Below are 16857 nucleotides of genomic sequence, written 5' to 3' on the forward strand. Positions count from 1 at the left end.
GCACCTCCAGGAGGAGCCAGCACAAAGGCCAGCACCTCCAGGAGGAGCCAGCACAAAGGCCAGCACCACAAGGAGCCGAGCACTGACCTCAAAGACCTGCAGGCCGCCGTCCAGGTAGTCGTAGAACTCGCTGACCTCGTACAGGTGCTCGAAGGTCCTGGCGCGGCCCCCACTGTGCACACGGCCCCTCACCTGGCAGCGGACAGGTACCTGAGACATGCCTAGCGCTGTGTCCCACCCCTGTGTCACTGCACACATCGATACCTGTTATACACGACCCCTCACCTGGCAACGGACAGGTACCTGACGCGGCATTCCTAGCGCCGTGTCCCACCCCTGTGTCAGTGCTCAGACATAGCAGTAAGACGAGTGTACCTGTGAATTACCAGAAGAATCAGACAGAGCAGTAAGACGATTGTACCTGTGAAGTACCAGAAGACGGACATGGTGGCGTTGCGGTCCGGCCAGAACACACAGCTGCTCCACGTGTCGGCCACTATGCCGCGTACATCACTCCGCCCCTCGTACCGCTCCGCCAGCCCGCCTGCACACACACACACACACACAGCACACACTCACACACACACACACACACACACACACACACACACACAAGAACTTAGAAACTTCTCCATTCATGGTACTGTGGTGCAGTGCATGGATACTGGTGTCTTTTCTTTTGTCTGTGATCCATATAATGATCTCGGCGTGGTTTGATCACAGACGACAGAAACAATTTTGAAATGCATAGGACTGAGCTAGATTGACGCACGCGCGTGCGCGCGCGTGTGTGTGTGTGTGTGTGTGTGTGTGTGTGTGTGTATGTATGTATGTATGTGTGAAAGTGTGTGCGTATGTGTGTGTGTGTGTGTGTGTGTGTGTGTGTGTGTGTGCGTATGTTGTGTGTGTGTGTGTGTGTGTGTGTGTGTGTGTGTGTGTGTGTGTGTGTGTGTCAATGTTTGTTTGTGGATGTTTTTGTGTGTGTTTAAGTGCGTGCGTGCGCGTGTGCGGTCGGTGGGCGTGCGTGCGTGCGTGCGTGCGTGTGTGTGTGTATACGTGTATGTGTGTACTGACCGGCAAAAGACAGCGCCCTGGCCGCGCTGTAGATGTGGGTGGTGGTGTTGGTGGTGGTGGTGGTGCTGTCCGTACCATGGAGATACGGTTCACTGAGACTGTTGAGCTGCTGCACCTGACAGTCGTAGCGGCCCCCTGCACACAGCACCCACAGCGTGTGGCAGGCTTGTGTCAGTGTCCAGCGTGAAAGCATTGGCCTTACATGTATCAATCATCGAGGAGCTTTCTTTCTTTATTTGGTGTTTAACGTCGTTTTCAACCACGAAGGTTATATCGCGACGACATCGAGGAGACTTGACTGCAGATTGAGTGAAGGCAACATGTACAGTGTAAGCCTGCACACTTCATCCTTGTGTCCCCAACTGAATAGTCCACGGCGGCGTGTCAGTGTTTGCCTGGCGCCCTGTCGTACTCACCTGCACTGACATCTGATAGCCGCCCTTCTAACAACCGATGCTGAGGACGACACTTCACTGTCGATCGCTATGGATGCTGAGGAAGACAATATCTCACCTCATACCCGTCCACATAACGAGAGCTTATTAAGTCAGGTACAACTTGACAACAACAATAACAACAACAACAACAACAACAACAACACCACCACCACCACCACCAACAACAACAACAACAACAACAACAACAACAACAACAACAACAACAACAACAACGACATGTTCAGATCCACTTGACGAGAGAAGCTCATGCATTTCACAGCCATGAATGTGGATGGAGAAAACTGACCTGTGATCTGCTCGAAGGAGAACTGCTGGTTGGTGGGGTAGCTGTAGATGTAGGAGAACTGGACGGAGGAGAGCCAGGTGATGGCGGCGCCCCTGTTGCCAGGCCCGTCGTGCCATTCGTGCACGTCGATCGTGCTGTTCTTGTTCAGCAGGTTGGCCTCCACTCGCAGCGTGAAGCGCTCAGGCAACAGGGGGACTGGGGGACCTGTCGTACAGAACGATAAGATACAATAAGATGCAATAAGATACAATAAGATACACAGAGAATACTACATGGCTTGCTGTGTCGTACCAGATTTACACGAGTTTTTTTTTTAATTGAACTGTGAGCGAAAGCGAGCTGTTCACTATTTGAAAAAGCAACGAGTGTAAATCTGGTACGACACAGCAAGCCATGTAGTGATCTGTTTATCCTACATACTGTACTTACGTGTATTTTACTCAAAACGTCCCGCGGCCGAGAAGACGCTTCTTTTGGAACCTCGATCTCTTCCATAGCCTCGTGCAATCTCTTACGTCAATGCAAAGAAACGTCACTCTGGAAAGTGTAGCGTGACGTGTTAGTTCTAAAAATTCATCGAGGGGAATTAGTGAGCGCACTTTTTTTTCTCCATAATGACGTTTGTCTCGGTGACTTTGGCATCATAAGCAGTGGAAAAACAGGTCCCTGTCAGACTATCTTGACATGACCTCATTTACATGATATACACTTGTGTGGTTTGAACGATATTGTTATGCAATGAGTGGTCTCTCTTTGGGTAAAACAGGATATGTGCTGTTCCTGTTCAGCAGGTTGGCCTCCACTCGCAGCGTGAAGCGCTCAGGCAACACGGGTACTGGGGGACATGTCGTACATAACGCCGGATACAATAAGATAACATGAGATAAGATAACATGAGATAATATAACATGAAATAAGATAAGATGAGATGAAATTAGATGAGATTAGATGAGATGAGACGAAACTAGACGAGACGAGACGAGACGCGACAAGACGAGATGAGATGAGATGGTAATTAGAGGGGACAATGCGCGAGATGGTAATTAGGGGGGATCGTGCGCGCGCGCGCGCGCGTGTGTGTGTGTGTGTGTGTGTGTGTGTGTGTGTGTGTGTATGTGTGTGTGTGTGTGTGTGTGTGTACCTTTATTGTCACTGCTGCCTGGGGTACACACAGTCGTGTCTAGCTGAGTGTACACGGTGGAAAAGTGGGTAAGGGAGATGATCAGAAACAAGAGTGACGTCATCCTTCTCCTGAAGCGTCTGCCAGTTTCAGTCCTCTAGGAACTGAACGATCTGTTGGATTGATCTAGGAACTGAACGGTCTGTTGGATTGATCTAGGAACTGAACGGTCTGTTGGATTGATCTAGGAACTAATCAACTATTCAGTCTATTCAGGCTGGTAGTGTGTTAGCATATTTTTCAGGAAGTGAACCCGCACAATGAAGTTGTACGCCCTCACGGTACCGCAGCCATCACCGGCAGCAACTGAGCACGCAAGGTGTTCCACGAGACAAACGTGGCGTTCCACGAGACAAACGTGGCGTTCCACGAGACAAACGTGGCGTTCCACGAGACAAACGTGGCGTTCCTAACCGCTTCTGCTGTGGCGAAGAACCGGCACACAGTGACAGTGATTCTAGCACCAGGGGGTTTGACTCGTCCTCCGTTAGAGAAACGTAGGGTCCCTTACCTCCTCTGAAGTCTAACTTCCTCTGATATCTAACCTTCTCTGATATTAATGAAGTCGGTTAGCACCAGACCTCAGACTCGTCCTCTGTTAGATAAACGTAGGGTTGGTAACCTGTGATGTGACAACGCACGCAGCAACACGGTTCATTGATTCTAGACTCTTCGGGAAGCATCTCCTCAGCTGTTGTTAAAACTCCCCCATAACAAGAAAGACCCATGACGTCTCATGTCAAGGTATCACCTCAAATATACTCAGTCTTGATACACGCCTAAAATCAGACTAATACCAAATTCTTACTACTCGCGGTAATAAATAATCGGAAATGAATTCACGTCAACCCAAGTTACATGTTATTTCTACTGCCAATCTTGTTACTGTAACAAATCTAACACCATGAAAACTCCACTATGTCTCCACATCAGTCACATAGTGAACACTGACAACACAACGCTACGACCCATGCGGATAACAGCCTGACTCGGTCATCACTGATAAGTGAGGACAAGTAGCGACTGCTATAGCCACCTCTGTGTACGTCCAACAGTATCTTGACGCTGTTATCACCCCGTTATTGACGTGCAGCAATCAGAGCAGGAGTGTCAGTCATCATTATCACACCTGGAAACAGCACAGTCTACTTATCTCACTCCTAACAAAACCGTGCACCAGTCAAAAAAAGAGAGAGAGAGAGAAAAAGAGAGAAAGAGAGAGAAAGAGAGAGAGAGAAAGAGAAAAAGAGAGACTGAGAGAGAAAGAGAGAGAAAAAGAGAGAGACTGAGAAAGATAGAGAAAGAGAGAGAGAGAAATAGAGAAAGAGAGAGAGAGAGACTGAAATAGAGAGAGAGACAGAGAGAGAGCGACAGAGAGAGAGAGACAGAGAGAGAGAGAGAGAGAGAGAGAGAGAGAGAGAGAGAGAGAGAGAGAGAGAGAGAGAGAGAAATGAATTGAACTTTATTATGCGCGGCCCCAAAAAGGAAGCAGCAGACGATAGTTTTTAGAGAGGCAGACAAAATGCTGAATGAGTGTGAAAGAGCCGGGGGAAGGTTCACAGCACGGTGCACAGTTACGTGTTATCGCCATATGGCTGGAACGCCGCCAGTCAAGCTGACAGCCTCAAAGTCTGCCAACATTTCCCGCATCCGCATATCCTGTGCTTGTCAGCTTGGTGTAGGCCTACGCCGTCTAGGTATCGCCAAATAGTTTTATGTCTCTGGCCCCAAAGCCGATAGTGCCCCATCTGGCAACTGCCACGGGAGTCGTCAAACGCATTGTCAGTCTTTGTGCTCAGTAAAGCAACACAGTATCGACGTGTTGGAGCTTTTAACATGTGCTGCATGCTCATTAAGTCTGAAAGCCGGAGGGAAATTCAGATAAATCTGAGCTGAAATATAAAGTTGGTGTACTTCCCAGAGGTGTTGCCTTTAATGAGTAACTCAACTCGTTGCATTCCCTGCGACTAGGTGAAAACCATTTTTAGGATGTGTACATACAGAAAAAGCACCCATTTTGGTTTGAACAAGACCCCTTCTTATTCTGTGGCAGTGACTGACTCCTGTGTTGTTTGCAAGGCGTGCACTAAGATATGTGTTGGACGTGCTATGCGTACACCGCACAGTGTTCCCTGTTACGCTTGACGGCGGCAAAGTTGTCAGCAATGGCCGTATGTTCGGGGTAAATGGTTGGAACCTGACTGGATGTCGCTGAGCCTTACAATCAGGAACAAGTGACGGGACTGAGTCCCGATGGCTGCGAAGGTAGGTGCCATCAACTTTGTTAGGTTTTCTGGGTCGGCGGGTTTTAAACACGGTTTGCGAAGCACACGCAACAATGCATGTCAACGTTGACGGGTCAAACCATGCTACGGGTACCACGCGCGGTTTCAAGGCGTCAAATCTCTACCCTGAATATGATTCGTCTTCGGGCCGGGTCAGTGCGAAAAGCATCACTGGAGAACACAATATTGACATGTCGGACATTGAAGTGCCAGGTAGTAGACTAATACGCAAGTGAACTGGACCGTCAATACTGACTCATATCCTTGGCACAAAGGGTCAAAAATCCCAAAAATAAGGCCTTAAAAAAATAAGCCCTTATTTTCAAAATAAGGCCTTATTTTTGGAAATAAGCCCTTATTTTCGAGAAATAAGGCCTTATTTTGAAAATAAGGCCTTAAATCTCTATAGTCATTAAAAATGAGGGCGTAAAGAAATAAGGCCTTATTTATTTTAAGACCTTAATAAAATAAGGCCTTATTTTCGATAAGGCCTTAGGAAAATAAGGCCTTAAAAAAAATAAGCCCTTAAAAAAAATAGGCCTTAAAAAAAATAAGGCCTTATTTTTCTGCGCATCACTACTGCTCACCCTAATAGCAGCACACAATAATGACACATATAGACGACAACACACACACACATACACTCATACGCACGCGCACACTCACCGTCGGAACGCACATATGCGCGTGAGCGCGAAAAAAGAGATAATGAATGGAACAAGAGAAAACATTTCCAAACGATAAACATTATGACACTGGTTGAAATCGGTTGTCGCACCTGGACTCTCCTGTACACCTATACCTACCCTAACGCATTTGCAAACACACACACACACACATACACACACACACACAAACTTAGACACAAAGACACATAAAGACATTACAACACACAAACACACACACACACACACGCACGCACGCACGCACGCACGCACGCACGCACACACACATACACACACACACACACACACACACACCCTCTCTCTCTCTCTCCCTCTTTCTCTCTTTCTCTCTCTGTCTGTCAGTTCGTTCGTCAGTCCGTCTGTCTATCTGTCTGTCAGTCCGTCTGTTTGTCTGTGTCTCTCCTCTCTCTCTCTCTAAGGCCAAAAAAAAAATAGTCTGTTTACGGTAACCCGACCGACCCTATTTTTTTCGCGCGACCCTAGACTTTTTTTTGGCATTTGGGAAAGAAAAAAAAATTTAAAAAAAAATTAAATAAAAATAACGTAAAAATATGGTTTTTGGGGGAAAAAAAAAATCCCGACCTACCGACCCTATTTTTTTGGCCTATGTTACCGTAAACAGATCTTTTTTTTTTGGCCTAACGCCGCTCTCTCTGTGTACCAGCGTACAACTGAGAGGCGAAAAAATAAGGCCTTAAAAAAATAAGGCGTTAAAAAAATAAGGGCTTATTTCCAATATGACCTTAGAAAAATAAGGCCTTATTTCTGGTAAGGCCTTATTCTAAAATAAGGCCTTAAAAAAATAAGGCCTTACAAAAATAAGCCCATACAAAAATAAGCCCTTATTTTAGAAATAAGGCCTTATTTCTTGAAAATAAGCCCTTATTTCCTGAAATAAGGCCTTTTTCAATTAAGGCCTTATTTTTGGGATTTTTGACCCTTTGTGCCAAGGATAGACTCAGGACGGCGATGTAAGAAGTATTGTTGTATTTGGTGTCACTGTGTTTGGTGCCGGAATTTGAGTAACAGATGCTTTTAATCACACTCTGTTTTATATAATTTGACCTTGTTAAAATGGTTTGACAGTATTGCTTTAGTGACCATTTATTCAGCTCTAAATTGATCTACCTAAATCAGTCGTGACTGACGTAGTGCAGCTAGCTAATCTAATGTTCTCCTTGAAATAATCGCTCATGCCTTGTTGGTGACTGTCAGCGTGTGTGTGTGTGTGTGTGTGTGATTTGTTTGTTTAATGTTACTTTTTTCCACTCTCTTTCATAGTATAGTCACTTAAAAACAGGTGAGTTATCCAAAAACGTCTTGCAATTTCGTTGTTTTGGTGAGTTGTAACTAAACTGTGTCGGTGTGTTTCGTTTTCCGTTGCTCAGTGTTTTTTGTACTTGATATTTCTAATTGTGCTGAGCTTCATGAGATGACTGTGACTAGTCTTGAGTACTAGACGATGTCAGGAAATAACTCTGTCAGGCTTGTATGGGTTGTGAAAAAGTGAATTCCCTTGCCTTTAGTGAGACAAACAATCCACACGTGCTACTTGTCCACGTGTGTCAGACACACCCCTCGCTAGTGACTGACCTATCATGTCACGTGTGTCAGACACACCCCTCGCTAGTGACTGACCTGTGGATTATTTGTCTCAAAAAAAGCTAAGGTATTCACTCTTTCACAAACCTATACAAACCCGAAGTTATTTCCGGAATTCGACTATAAACAGTATCTGGTGATATGACTGATGCACACGATATTATCTTTCTGTGTCTGACAGCCATGGCGGCGCGACATCTCAAGCTGCTGGCCTTCTTCGTCCTCTTCTTCCTGCTGATCTACGCCATTCTGCGCACCCTGTCCGCGTACCACGTCACGATCCTCGATCACCACCCAACACGGGGCCGGAAGCAAGGGGCGAGGTGGGACATACGTCATGAGCTCTACGTCATCACTGGCGTCATGACGCAATTATCGGTAACCAGAAGTAGCAGTGACGCCAGTGGGGGCACGGTCAGTCCTGGAGCTGGTGGTAATGACGTGGGCAAAACGCGTCACGATGGACCTGTCTACACCCCCTCTCACTGGCCAGGCTGGCGACTCGATGGCCATAGGGCGATGGACACTGCGGAGAGTGAAGCCACTGATGACCCCACCAGTGACGACATCACCACGACTAGCCGTCTTCCTATAGACTATGACAACCTTGACACACCTTCCACGCAAACCAGCGAAATACTTGGCAGTCGTTCCCTTGAGCAGTACGCAGACTTAAACACCAAAGACGATGACTGGTTTAGTGAACGAGCCCTGGACATGTCCTCGTCACATCGTGCATGGGATGCTGAAGTCAACAATGCTTTGACTGGTGAGGCATCTTTTCGCGTGGTGACTGAGACACAGAGAACGATGGCTGCAGACACCCATCCTAAAACAGTGTGGGCACCCAGCAACAGCGAGGGAGGACCAGCCTCGCCCCACACACAGCGGGCCCTCGCCGGCAGCCAGGAGCTGCTCCACTTATTCCACAAGTCCTTGCGGGAAGAGCACGGCCACGTCCAGGCTACAGACCCCGCCCCTCGCTACCTGGTGTACCTGTGTCAGGAGGACGGCCAGCACTGCGGGGGGTGGGCCGACAGACAGAGGGGCATGCTGTCCGTATTCCTCCTGGCACGCGTCATCAGGCGCAAGTTCAAGGTCGACATGCGCATTCCCTGCAACCTCACCAACTTCCTGCAGCCGGCAGGGGAGGAGGACTGGTGGGGGAGGGAGGAGGAGGGCGCCGAAAGTGACAGCTTCACCGTCATCAACGACATACGACGTTCCGTGCTGGCCCGCCAGCTGCTGAACGGCACGGACCTGAACGTGCGCTACCCTCAGCGCGTGCTGTACGTGGAGACCACGCGCGACCTGGCGCCCGCCATGCAGCACAGTCCCCGCTACGCCCCGCTGCTCCCCGCCTGGGCCCGTCACGCCTCACAGGCCGCGCGCTTCAGGCTGGGCTGGTCCCTCCTCGCCTCCCCCTCCCCCTCCATCACACGCCGGCTGCACGCCATCTTCTCTCAGCTCAACATCACCGCCGTCAACAGCCAGCACCAGGGGCAACACGTCAACTTGCCGCAGTCTGGACACATCCCCCGCACCGTGACACAGACACGCACGGTAGACGTGACACAGACACGCACGGTAGACGTGACACAGACACGCACGGTAGACGTGAGCAGCAAACTGAGTGAAGACAGTCACGACACTCGCACCAGTGCCGTGCAGATGAGGACCAACAGCAGGGGGTCAGCAGAAGGCAACGATTCAGACAGTGGTCAGCTGACACCCCCCGGCCACTCCCTGGTGTGCGCACACCTCCGCATGGGCCGCAACCCCAGCATGCCTGATGACACCAACATCCGGAACCACCCTGACGCCGTGCAGGCGACCTTTACCTTCCTGCAGCAATTCATGAAGGGAAACAACTCTTACGTCTTCATCGCCACTGACGACCAGGGTGTAAGAGTAGCGGCCCGTCGCGTGTTCGGCAGGCGGCTGGTGGACCATGGGGGGCCCATCGTGCACATTGACCGCCAGGGGGAGATCATCCACGCATGTGCCGGCTTTGAGACCGCCATCTTGGATCAGTTTGTCCTCAGTCAGTGTGACGTGCTCGTCATGAGTCGCAGCGGCTTCAGTCGACACGCTGCGTATCTACGTCACCGTCAAGACGGGCTGTTTTTCTTGCATCATGGCGTCATTACCCCATACACCCTGCAGTGACGTCTTTATCGTTCATCATGGGCTGAAACTTTTCGGTGAAAAAAACAAACTATTGGGAATGTTAATTGGTGACAAGCTGGTCCTCAAAACTCGTAGCTTTTATCCATCGCTGCAGTTGTCAGTGTGTCTTTGTCTGCGTCACTATGAGGACTGACTGGTGTCTCAGGCTGGTTCATTCTCCGTAGCGAGGTCAGCCATTCCAGTCCAAGTGGCAAGAAACATGACCACGCTCACATGTACACTTGTCGCTGTATGGACTCCCGTGCTCAACCTGGAGTGACTTGCTACATGGTTTTGTTTAATGTTCCAATACATTGCATGCATTGTGCTTATCTGGCTGACACGTACCTTGCTTCCCGTGTAAAGCATCGTGTCAACCATCACACATTCGCCTGAGATTCGCCTTGAGGGCATTAGTCCACTCGGAAACATACCAAAAGTCATCGGAGTGGGCATTTTTTCCTGAACTGGATATAATTATGTAACCGAGTGCCGTAACACTACGATCACCTCGGGAGGCGAAGTGCAATCAAACAGGATTGAAAATGTTAGGGCCAATTTCTTAGCCCTATAAAAACTGTTATGCAAACCCGAAGGTTCCATGAACATAGTATACAATCGGAAACCACCAGACCCCATCACAAACAGAATTCCACAACCCACTGGTGTTGACTTAAAGGCCAACAACTCGGGTGCAGAGTCTGCTGTGAAAGGAGCGGTAGCCTCCCCTGTCACAATTATCTATATATATATACGACTTGTGTCTGTGTGTGTGTGTGTGTGTGTGTGTGTGTGTGATTGATCGCCATGCACGGCCAAAGTTCTCGATGGATCTGCTTCAAATTTGGTGGGCTTATTGACAGAGACCCCGGACACAACCTCATCGATGAGATATTTCAACACGTGCTCTCAGCGCGCAGCGCTGAACCGATTTTCGTTTTTCACTGCACGTTACTATTTTTAGATCTCCCTTCCTTCGTGCGCTGGCGTCAATCGATATTCCCGTTTGTACGTTTATATTTAGAAGGTCACTGCACGTTACTATTTTTAGATCTCCCTTCCTTCGTGCGCCGGCGTACACCCGGCAAAGCCGGGTCCCCGGCGACGGCCGGGTATTCGGCTCTACTTCTTCCCGGCGAAGCGGGTAATCATCTAGTATCTAATATCTACGTATGTCAATCTGTGAAAGGAATTGAGAATACATTCCCTCCCACACTGCACGAGAAGCAGACAGGATGTTGATGTTGGTACAAATTGTGTCCAATATGTAAAGATGCTTGTATACCCCATACAAAGCCTGGGCGGATCTGTGGTGGTCCACATCGTGCTTTACAGGGGAAGAAAGGTTACCCGCAATATTACCAGCTATTGTGTTTTCAGCGTAGCAATAGGGCCCGATATAGCTATTCTGATGAACACGTGGGGGAATTCGGGGGCTGTGATTGGATGGTCTCTTCCGATCATCAAAGCATAATGCTGCGGAAGTCGGCCATTTTTCTCAATATCCAAAAGCATATTGTCATAAACAAAGACGCATGGTTCCGGTTTCTTCCACGTGTATAAAGTACACGCATACCTCGCCAGGTTTGTTTCTGTGACTAGTCGACAGACGATGCCATTTGCTTTGTGTGTGTTTTTGTTGTTGCTTACTGTACATGACATACATTACGTGTAAAATCCAGTTCTTTAACAGCCAACAGGCAACAAACCTTGCACATTTCCAGAAGCTGCAATCTGAAGCGACCTATCTCTGATTCTAGCAGACGATATCTCCAATGTTTAACACAAAATCAGCAAACTCTCCTGTCACATAGAACGTCCATTGTATAGTGCAATGTTGAAATGAAGTTACTGGTCTGAAACATTTAGTCGTTTCTTCTGAGACAATCCTTGTTCTCTTATCATCTACAGATTTACCGCAGTCTTCACCACGCGAATTCCCAACAGAAGTCAGACTTTTGAACATACAATATACGTAGGCAAGTATGATACGTCATGACGTCATATGATTCCTAGCATATTGACGTAATGCTAAACATCCGGTTATCTCGAGTTTTCTCGTAATACATGTCCGTGGGTTTTTCAATGTTCGGTTATTTCCGTGGCTTCATGCCGAAAGGGAACCGTCGTCTGCAATCAACGACATGGACCATTCTGGTACTTGTTGCTGACAAAAACATGATTTTAACACAGAATTTAATGTCAGAATAGCTATATAAATGCTATTGTGTTTTCATCGTAGCAATAGGGTTCGATATTTAGACTCGAACAAGTATAATGCGACTCGTCTTCGACTCGTCGGCATTATACTTGTCTCGTCTAAATATCGGGCCCTATTGCTACGCTGAAAACACAATAGCTGGTAATATTTAGACGAGACAAGTATTATGCCGACGAGTCGAAGACGAGTCGCATTATACTTGTTCGAGTCTAAATATCGGACCCTATTGCTACGATGAAAACACAATAGCGTTTATATAGCTATTCTGACATTAAATTCTGTGTTAAAATCATGTTTTTGTCAGCAACAAGTACCAGAATGGTCCATGTCGTTGATTGCAGACGACGGTTCCCTTTCCGCATGAAGCCACAGAAATAACCGAACATTGAAAAACCCACGGACATGTATAACGGAGAAAATTCGAGATAACCGGATGTTTAGCATTACGTCAATATGCTAGGAATCATATGACGTCATGACGTATCATGCTTGCCTACCGTATATTGTATGTTCGAAAGTCTGACTTCTGTTGGGAATTCGCGTGGTGAAGACTGCGGTAAATCTGTAGATGATAAGAGAACAAGGATTGTCTCAGAAGAAACGACTAAATGTTTCAGACAATTAACTTCACAGTTTCAACATTGCACTATACAATGGACGTTCTATGTGACAGGAGAGTTTGCTGATTTTGTGTTAAACATTGGAGAGATCGTCTGCTAGAATCAGAGATAGGTCGCTTCAGATTGCAGCTTCTGGAAATTTGCAAGGTTTGTTGCCTGTTAAAGAACTGGATTTTACACGTAATGTATGTCATGTACAGTAAGCAACAACAAAAACACACACAAAGCAAATGGCATCGTCTATCGACTAGTCACAGAAACAAACCTGGCGAGGTATGCGTGTAGTTTATACACGTGGAAGAAACCGGAACCATGCGTCTTTGTTATTGACAATATTCTTTTGGATATTGAGAAAAATGGCCGACTTCCGTAGCATTATGCTTTGATGATCGGAAGAGACCATCCAATCACAGCCCCCGAATTCCCCCACGTGTTCATCAGAATAGCTATATTATGAGTTATTTCTAATATGCTGACTGTTAGCAAATGATAACAGACATGTCGAGAAAAAAGATATCAAGCATGAGCCTTTTAGGCGAATGCTGATATCGTTTGTGAGACATGACTGTTATCATTTGCTAACAGTCCGCATATTAGAAATAATGGTTTTATAACCGTTTAATTCGACCAAAACAAATTTCGAAGCGACCCCGCGAATAAGACAGAACAGCCGCAATGGGAACTTGAGTGCTCCTACCTGATTATGCCTGTCAGTCAAAGAATTCTCGTGACCTGGGTCAGCCAATCAGAGTAATACTCCTGACGTGATGAATATTCACAGATCAAATGCGTTTGACACACAACAATCTCACAAGATAAACCATGTTCAACATGCGTTTCGGTTGCTTCGCTTTTTCTTGTTGAATAGAGAGCGACAGGTTTCGAACCGACTCCAGACGGATGGGAAATGACGTAAAGATACATTTGACGTAACGCGAGTGACGCAATTTCGCTTGATTTTTCGAACTTACGTAATTTAAATTTCAAGTGAGCGGGTCGGCATTTCACACTCAGAGGATGGGCGGTACCTTGCTGTTCCGTAAAGCACCCACCGACAAAACTCGCTCATCGGTATTTTTTTGTAGATAAAGAGAGTATTATCTGACAGCATTTGAAGTGTCATTCTGTAGAATAAATCACGCTGATATTGTTGATTTAAATTTTTACTTTGTTTTGTCAATTTTTAGCTTGATAAACAAAAAGGGTCCCTGCCTCAACGTTATAACATTTAACAGGTCACCTAGAATCCGTCCTGATTGGTCAAAAAGCCATATGGGGCACTGAATTGGTAGTAAATGTATATATTGGAAACAACAATACGCCATGCAAAAGCTCAACAGTGTTTTCATATGAACTAGGAATCGTGTCAGAGTATGTGTGTGTGTGTGTGTGTGTGTGTGTGTGTGTGTGTGTGTGTGCATTACTTCTGTTGGGAATTCGCGTGGTGAAGACTGCGGTAAATGTGTAGATGATAAGAGAACAAGGATTGTCTCAGAAGAAACGACTAAATGTTTCAGACCGGTAACTTCATTTTGTGGTTGTGTTGGGTGAAGAGAGAATTGAATTGAAATTTATTTTACGAGGGTGACAGAATACATGCTTTTTTACATCCGGCCCTCGCCCATTGAGGGGTAACAAACAAGAAGATGTAAAAGATAAATTTAACTATAGTACAAATGACATATTTACCATAATTAACATGTCAAGCAACCAATAAGACATTTTAAGATGCATTGGGATTCTTTAGCAATGCTTGAAAATTATATATAACAGAAAAATATGTGTTCATAAAAGAGAGAGAGAGAGAGAGAGAGAGAGAGAGACTGACTGACTATTAGGGTTTAACGTCCTCTTAGACCAACTGGTCTATATTGGGACAGGTATTGGTAATACGCTGAAGATATGGTGTGATACTTTGATTCGAACAAGCCCGCTGTGGCTGTCTTCTTCGACACACCAGCATTGGATTTGTCTCGTCAAAGTATCGAAATACGATCATGATAATCAGAGACGAGAGATGATGCATGCGTGTCTTCGTGTTTTCCAAGCCCTGAGACTTTCGCTGTGAACGCACGGTGGGATCTTTTTCGTGCGCATGTGTGCACACGGGGGTGTTCGGACACCGAAGAGAGTCTGCACAAAGTTGACTCCGAGAAATAAATCTCTAGCCGAACGTGGGGATCGAACCCACGCTGATAGCGACCAACTGGCTACAAAGCCAGCGCGCTACCAACTGAGCTACGTCCCCGGTTGTTGGAACGTTTGTTATTGAAAGAACGTGTGTTACTTAAAAGAACGTTGGGTCGATATATTTGTGACTGTAACGTGTTGTTGTGTCAATAACAAACGTTCCAACAACTTACCTTTCTTGCTTTTTGATTCTGAATTTTGGAACGGTGGCGGTCTCTTTGTTTTTTAATTTTTTAATTTTTGTTAATAGTTTTTGTGTTGTGAAATTAGTTTAGTAAGTGACACCTTTATATGAATGACAGAGACAGAGAGACCGAGACAGACAGAGAGACCGAGACAGAGAGACAGACGGAGAGCGAAAGGAACAGAGAGAAAGAGATTGCGTGAAGGATAGTTAGAGAGAGCGAAAGAGAGAGACAGACAGACACAGAGAGAGACAGAGAGAGAGAGAGAGAGAGAGAGAGTCAGGGACAAAGAGAGAGAGAGAGGGGGGACAGAGACTGAGTGACATAGACAGACAGACAGGCCAACAGACAAACAGAGAGGCAGAGAGAGTAGAGGTCTCACCGTGGCTGTAGCGTGGTGAAAGCTGGACTGTGGATGACGTCAGAAGGCTTAATGCTGGAGCTGCTCGTACTCCTATTTTATACCACATGATGGCTTTTGAAACTTTCAAACTAAACACATTTTCGGACTGGGGGTTCGGAGGGGGGGGGGGGGGGGGGGGAATATTTCTGTGTTAAAGGTGTGGTTCAACGCTACTAGCCTATATAGATTACGAGAGTATTTTTACTGGCGGTATACAGAGACTTGGTAGCCTCTCATTTTCTCATTTTGCTTGTTATCGTTCTGTAGTTTAAACGCTTAAACCAACCAACCAACCAACCAACCAACCAACCAACCAAAAAAACACCAAAACACAAACAAATAAACAAGTCGCGTAAGGCGAAATTACTACATTTAGTCAAGCTGTCGAACTCACGGAATGAAACTGAACGCACTGTATTTTTACAACAAGACAATACAAAACGCAGTGAAATTGACTAGCCAGAATAGCGCGGTAGCGTATTGCGCTAAGCAGGAAAGTGCGCTTTTCTGTATTCTTTTAATTTTCTGAGCTTGTTTTGAATACAACATATCATATCTATATGTTTTTGGAATCAGGAAATGATTAAGAATAAGATGAAATCATTTTTGGATCGATTTCTTAAATTTTAATCGTAGTACTAATTAATCTATTTTTGTTAATTGTGATCACATTTTTAGAGTGAACATGACATATGTATATATTTTTAGATTCAGAATTTGATAAAGAATACGATGCAATCAATTTTAAGTCTGTTTGCAAAAATTCGATTTTAAGGACAACTTTAATGAGCAAACTCATCAATTAGTTTTTAAGCCTCCAAGCTGAAATGCAATACCAAATTCCGGGCTTTGTCGAAGATGACAAACCCAAAATTTCAACAAAATTGGTTGGAAAATGAGAGCGCGACAGTTCCGCCTCAACTTTCACAAAAAGCCGAATATGACGTCATGAATGACATTTATCAAAAAAAGAAAAAATCTGTGGGGATATCATAATCAGGAACTCTCATGTAAACATTTCATGAAGATCGGTCTGATAGTTATCTCTGAATCGCTGTACACACACACACACACACACACACACACACACACATACCCTCATCTCGATTAAAACATTTAGTCAAAACTTGACTAAATGTAACAAGTCGCGTAAGGCAAAAATACAACATTTAGTCAAGTAGCTGTCGAACCCCTCGATGTTAAAACATTTAGTAGCGAACGACGAAGAAGAAGAAGAAGAAAACAAATTTTAGTCATAACTTGACTGACTAAATGTAAAAAGACATTACCATAGGATGCGGAGCGCTTCTGACAAAACTGATCTACGATAACAAGTTAAAAAGTCCAACATGTCCATGTATCAGAGATTACCACGATAATACTTTTGGAAAGCCAGTTGTTCATTCAGTACTTCTTACTCTCTCAGGTGTGAAGAGAAGAATCGTCGGCCAAAAAAATCGCTCCTAACGCTATTTCGTGATACATGTATGTGTAATGG

At 45.8% G+C, this 16857-nt stretch overlaps 2 protein-coding genes across 2 annotated transcripts in view; one reads left to right on the plus strand and one right to left on the minus strand.

The window, feature by feature from the left end:
- Positions 1-4009, minus strand: part of LOC138950945 (uncharacterized) — an 18509-nt gene extending 14500 nt beyond the window's left edge. Inside the window, exons 1-5 of the mRNA XM_070322659.1 lie at positions 2960-4009; positions 1819-2022; positions 1075-1209; positions 422-544; positions 88-248 (exon numbers count right to left, since the gene is read on the minus strand). Coding sequence (XP_070178760.1) covers positions 88-248; positions 422-544; positions 1075-1209; positions 1819-2022; positions 2960-3062 — 726 coding nt within the window. The 5' untranslated portion in view covers positions 3063-4009. The remainder of the gene's footprint in view (positions 1-87; positions 249-421; positions 545-1074; positions 1210-1818; positions 2023-2959) is intronic.
- A 681-nt stretch (positions 4010-4690) lies between these two features.
- LOC138950946 (uncharacterized) lies at positions 4691-11983 on the plus strand. The gene is made up of 2 exons (XM_070322661.1): positions 4691-5263; positions 7753-11983. The coding sequence occupies exon 2, from the start codon at positions 7755-7757 to the stop codon at positions 9738-9740; it is 1986 nt and encodes a 661-aa protein (XP_070178762.1). The 5' UTR covers positions 4691-5263; positions 7753-7754; the 3' UTR covers positions 9741-11983.
- Positions 11984-16857: the final 4874 nt, after the last annotated feature.

This window comes from Littorina saxatilis, linkage group LG16 (genome assembly GCF_037325665.1).
Source record: "Littorina saxatilis isolate snail1 linkage group LG16, US_GU_Lsax_2.0, whole genome shotgun sequence".
Classification (NCBI taxonomy): Eukaryota; Metazoa; Mollusca; class Gastropoda; order Littorinimorpha; family Littorinidae; genus Littorina; species Littorina saxatilis.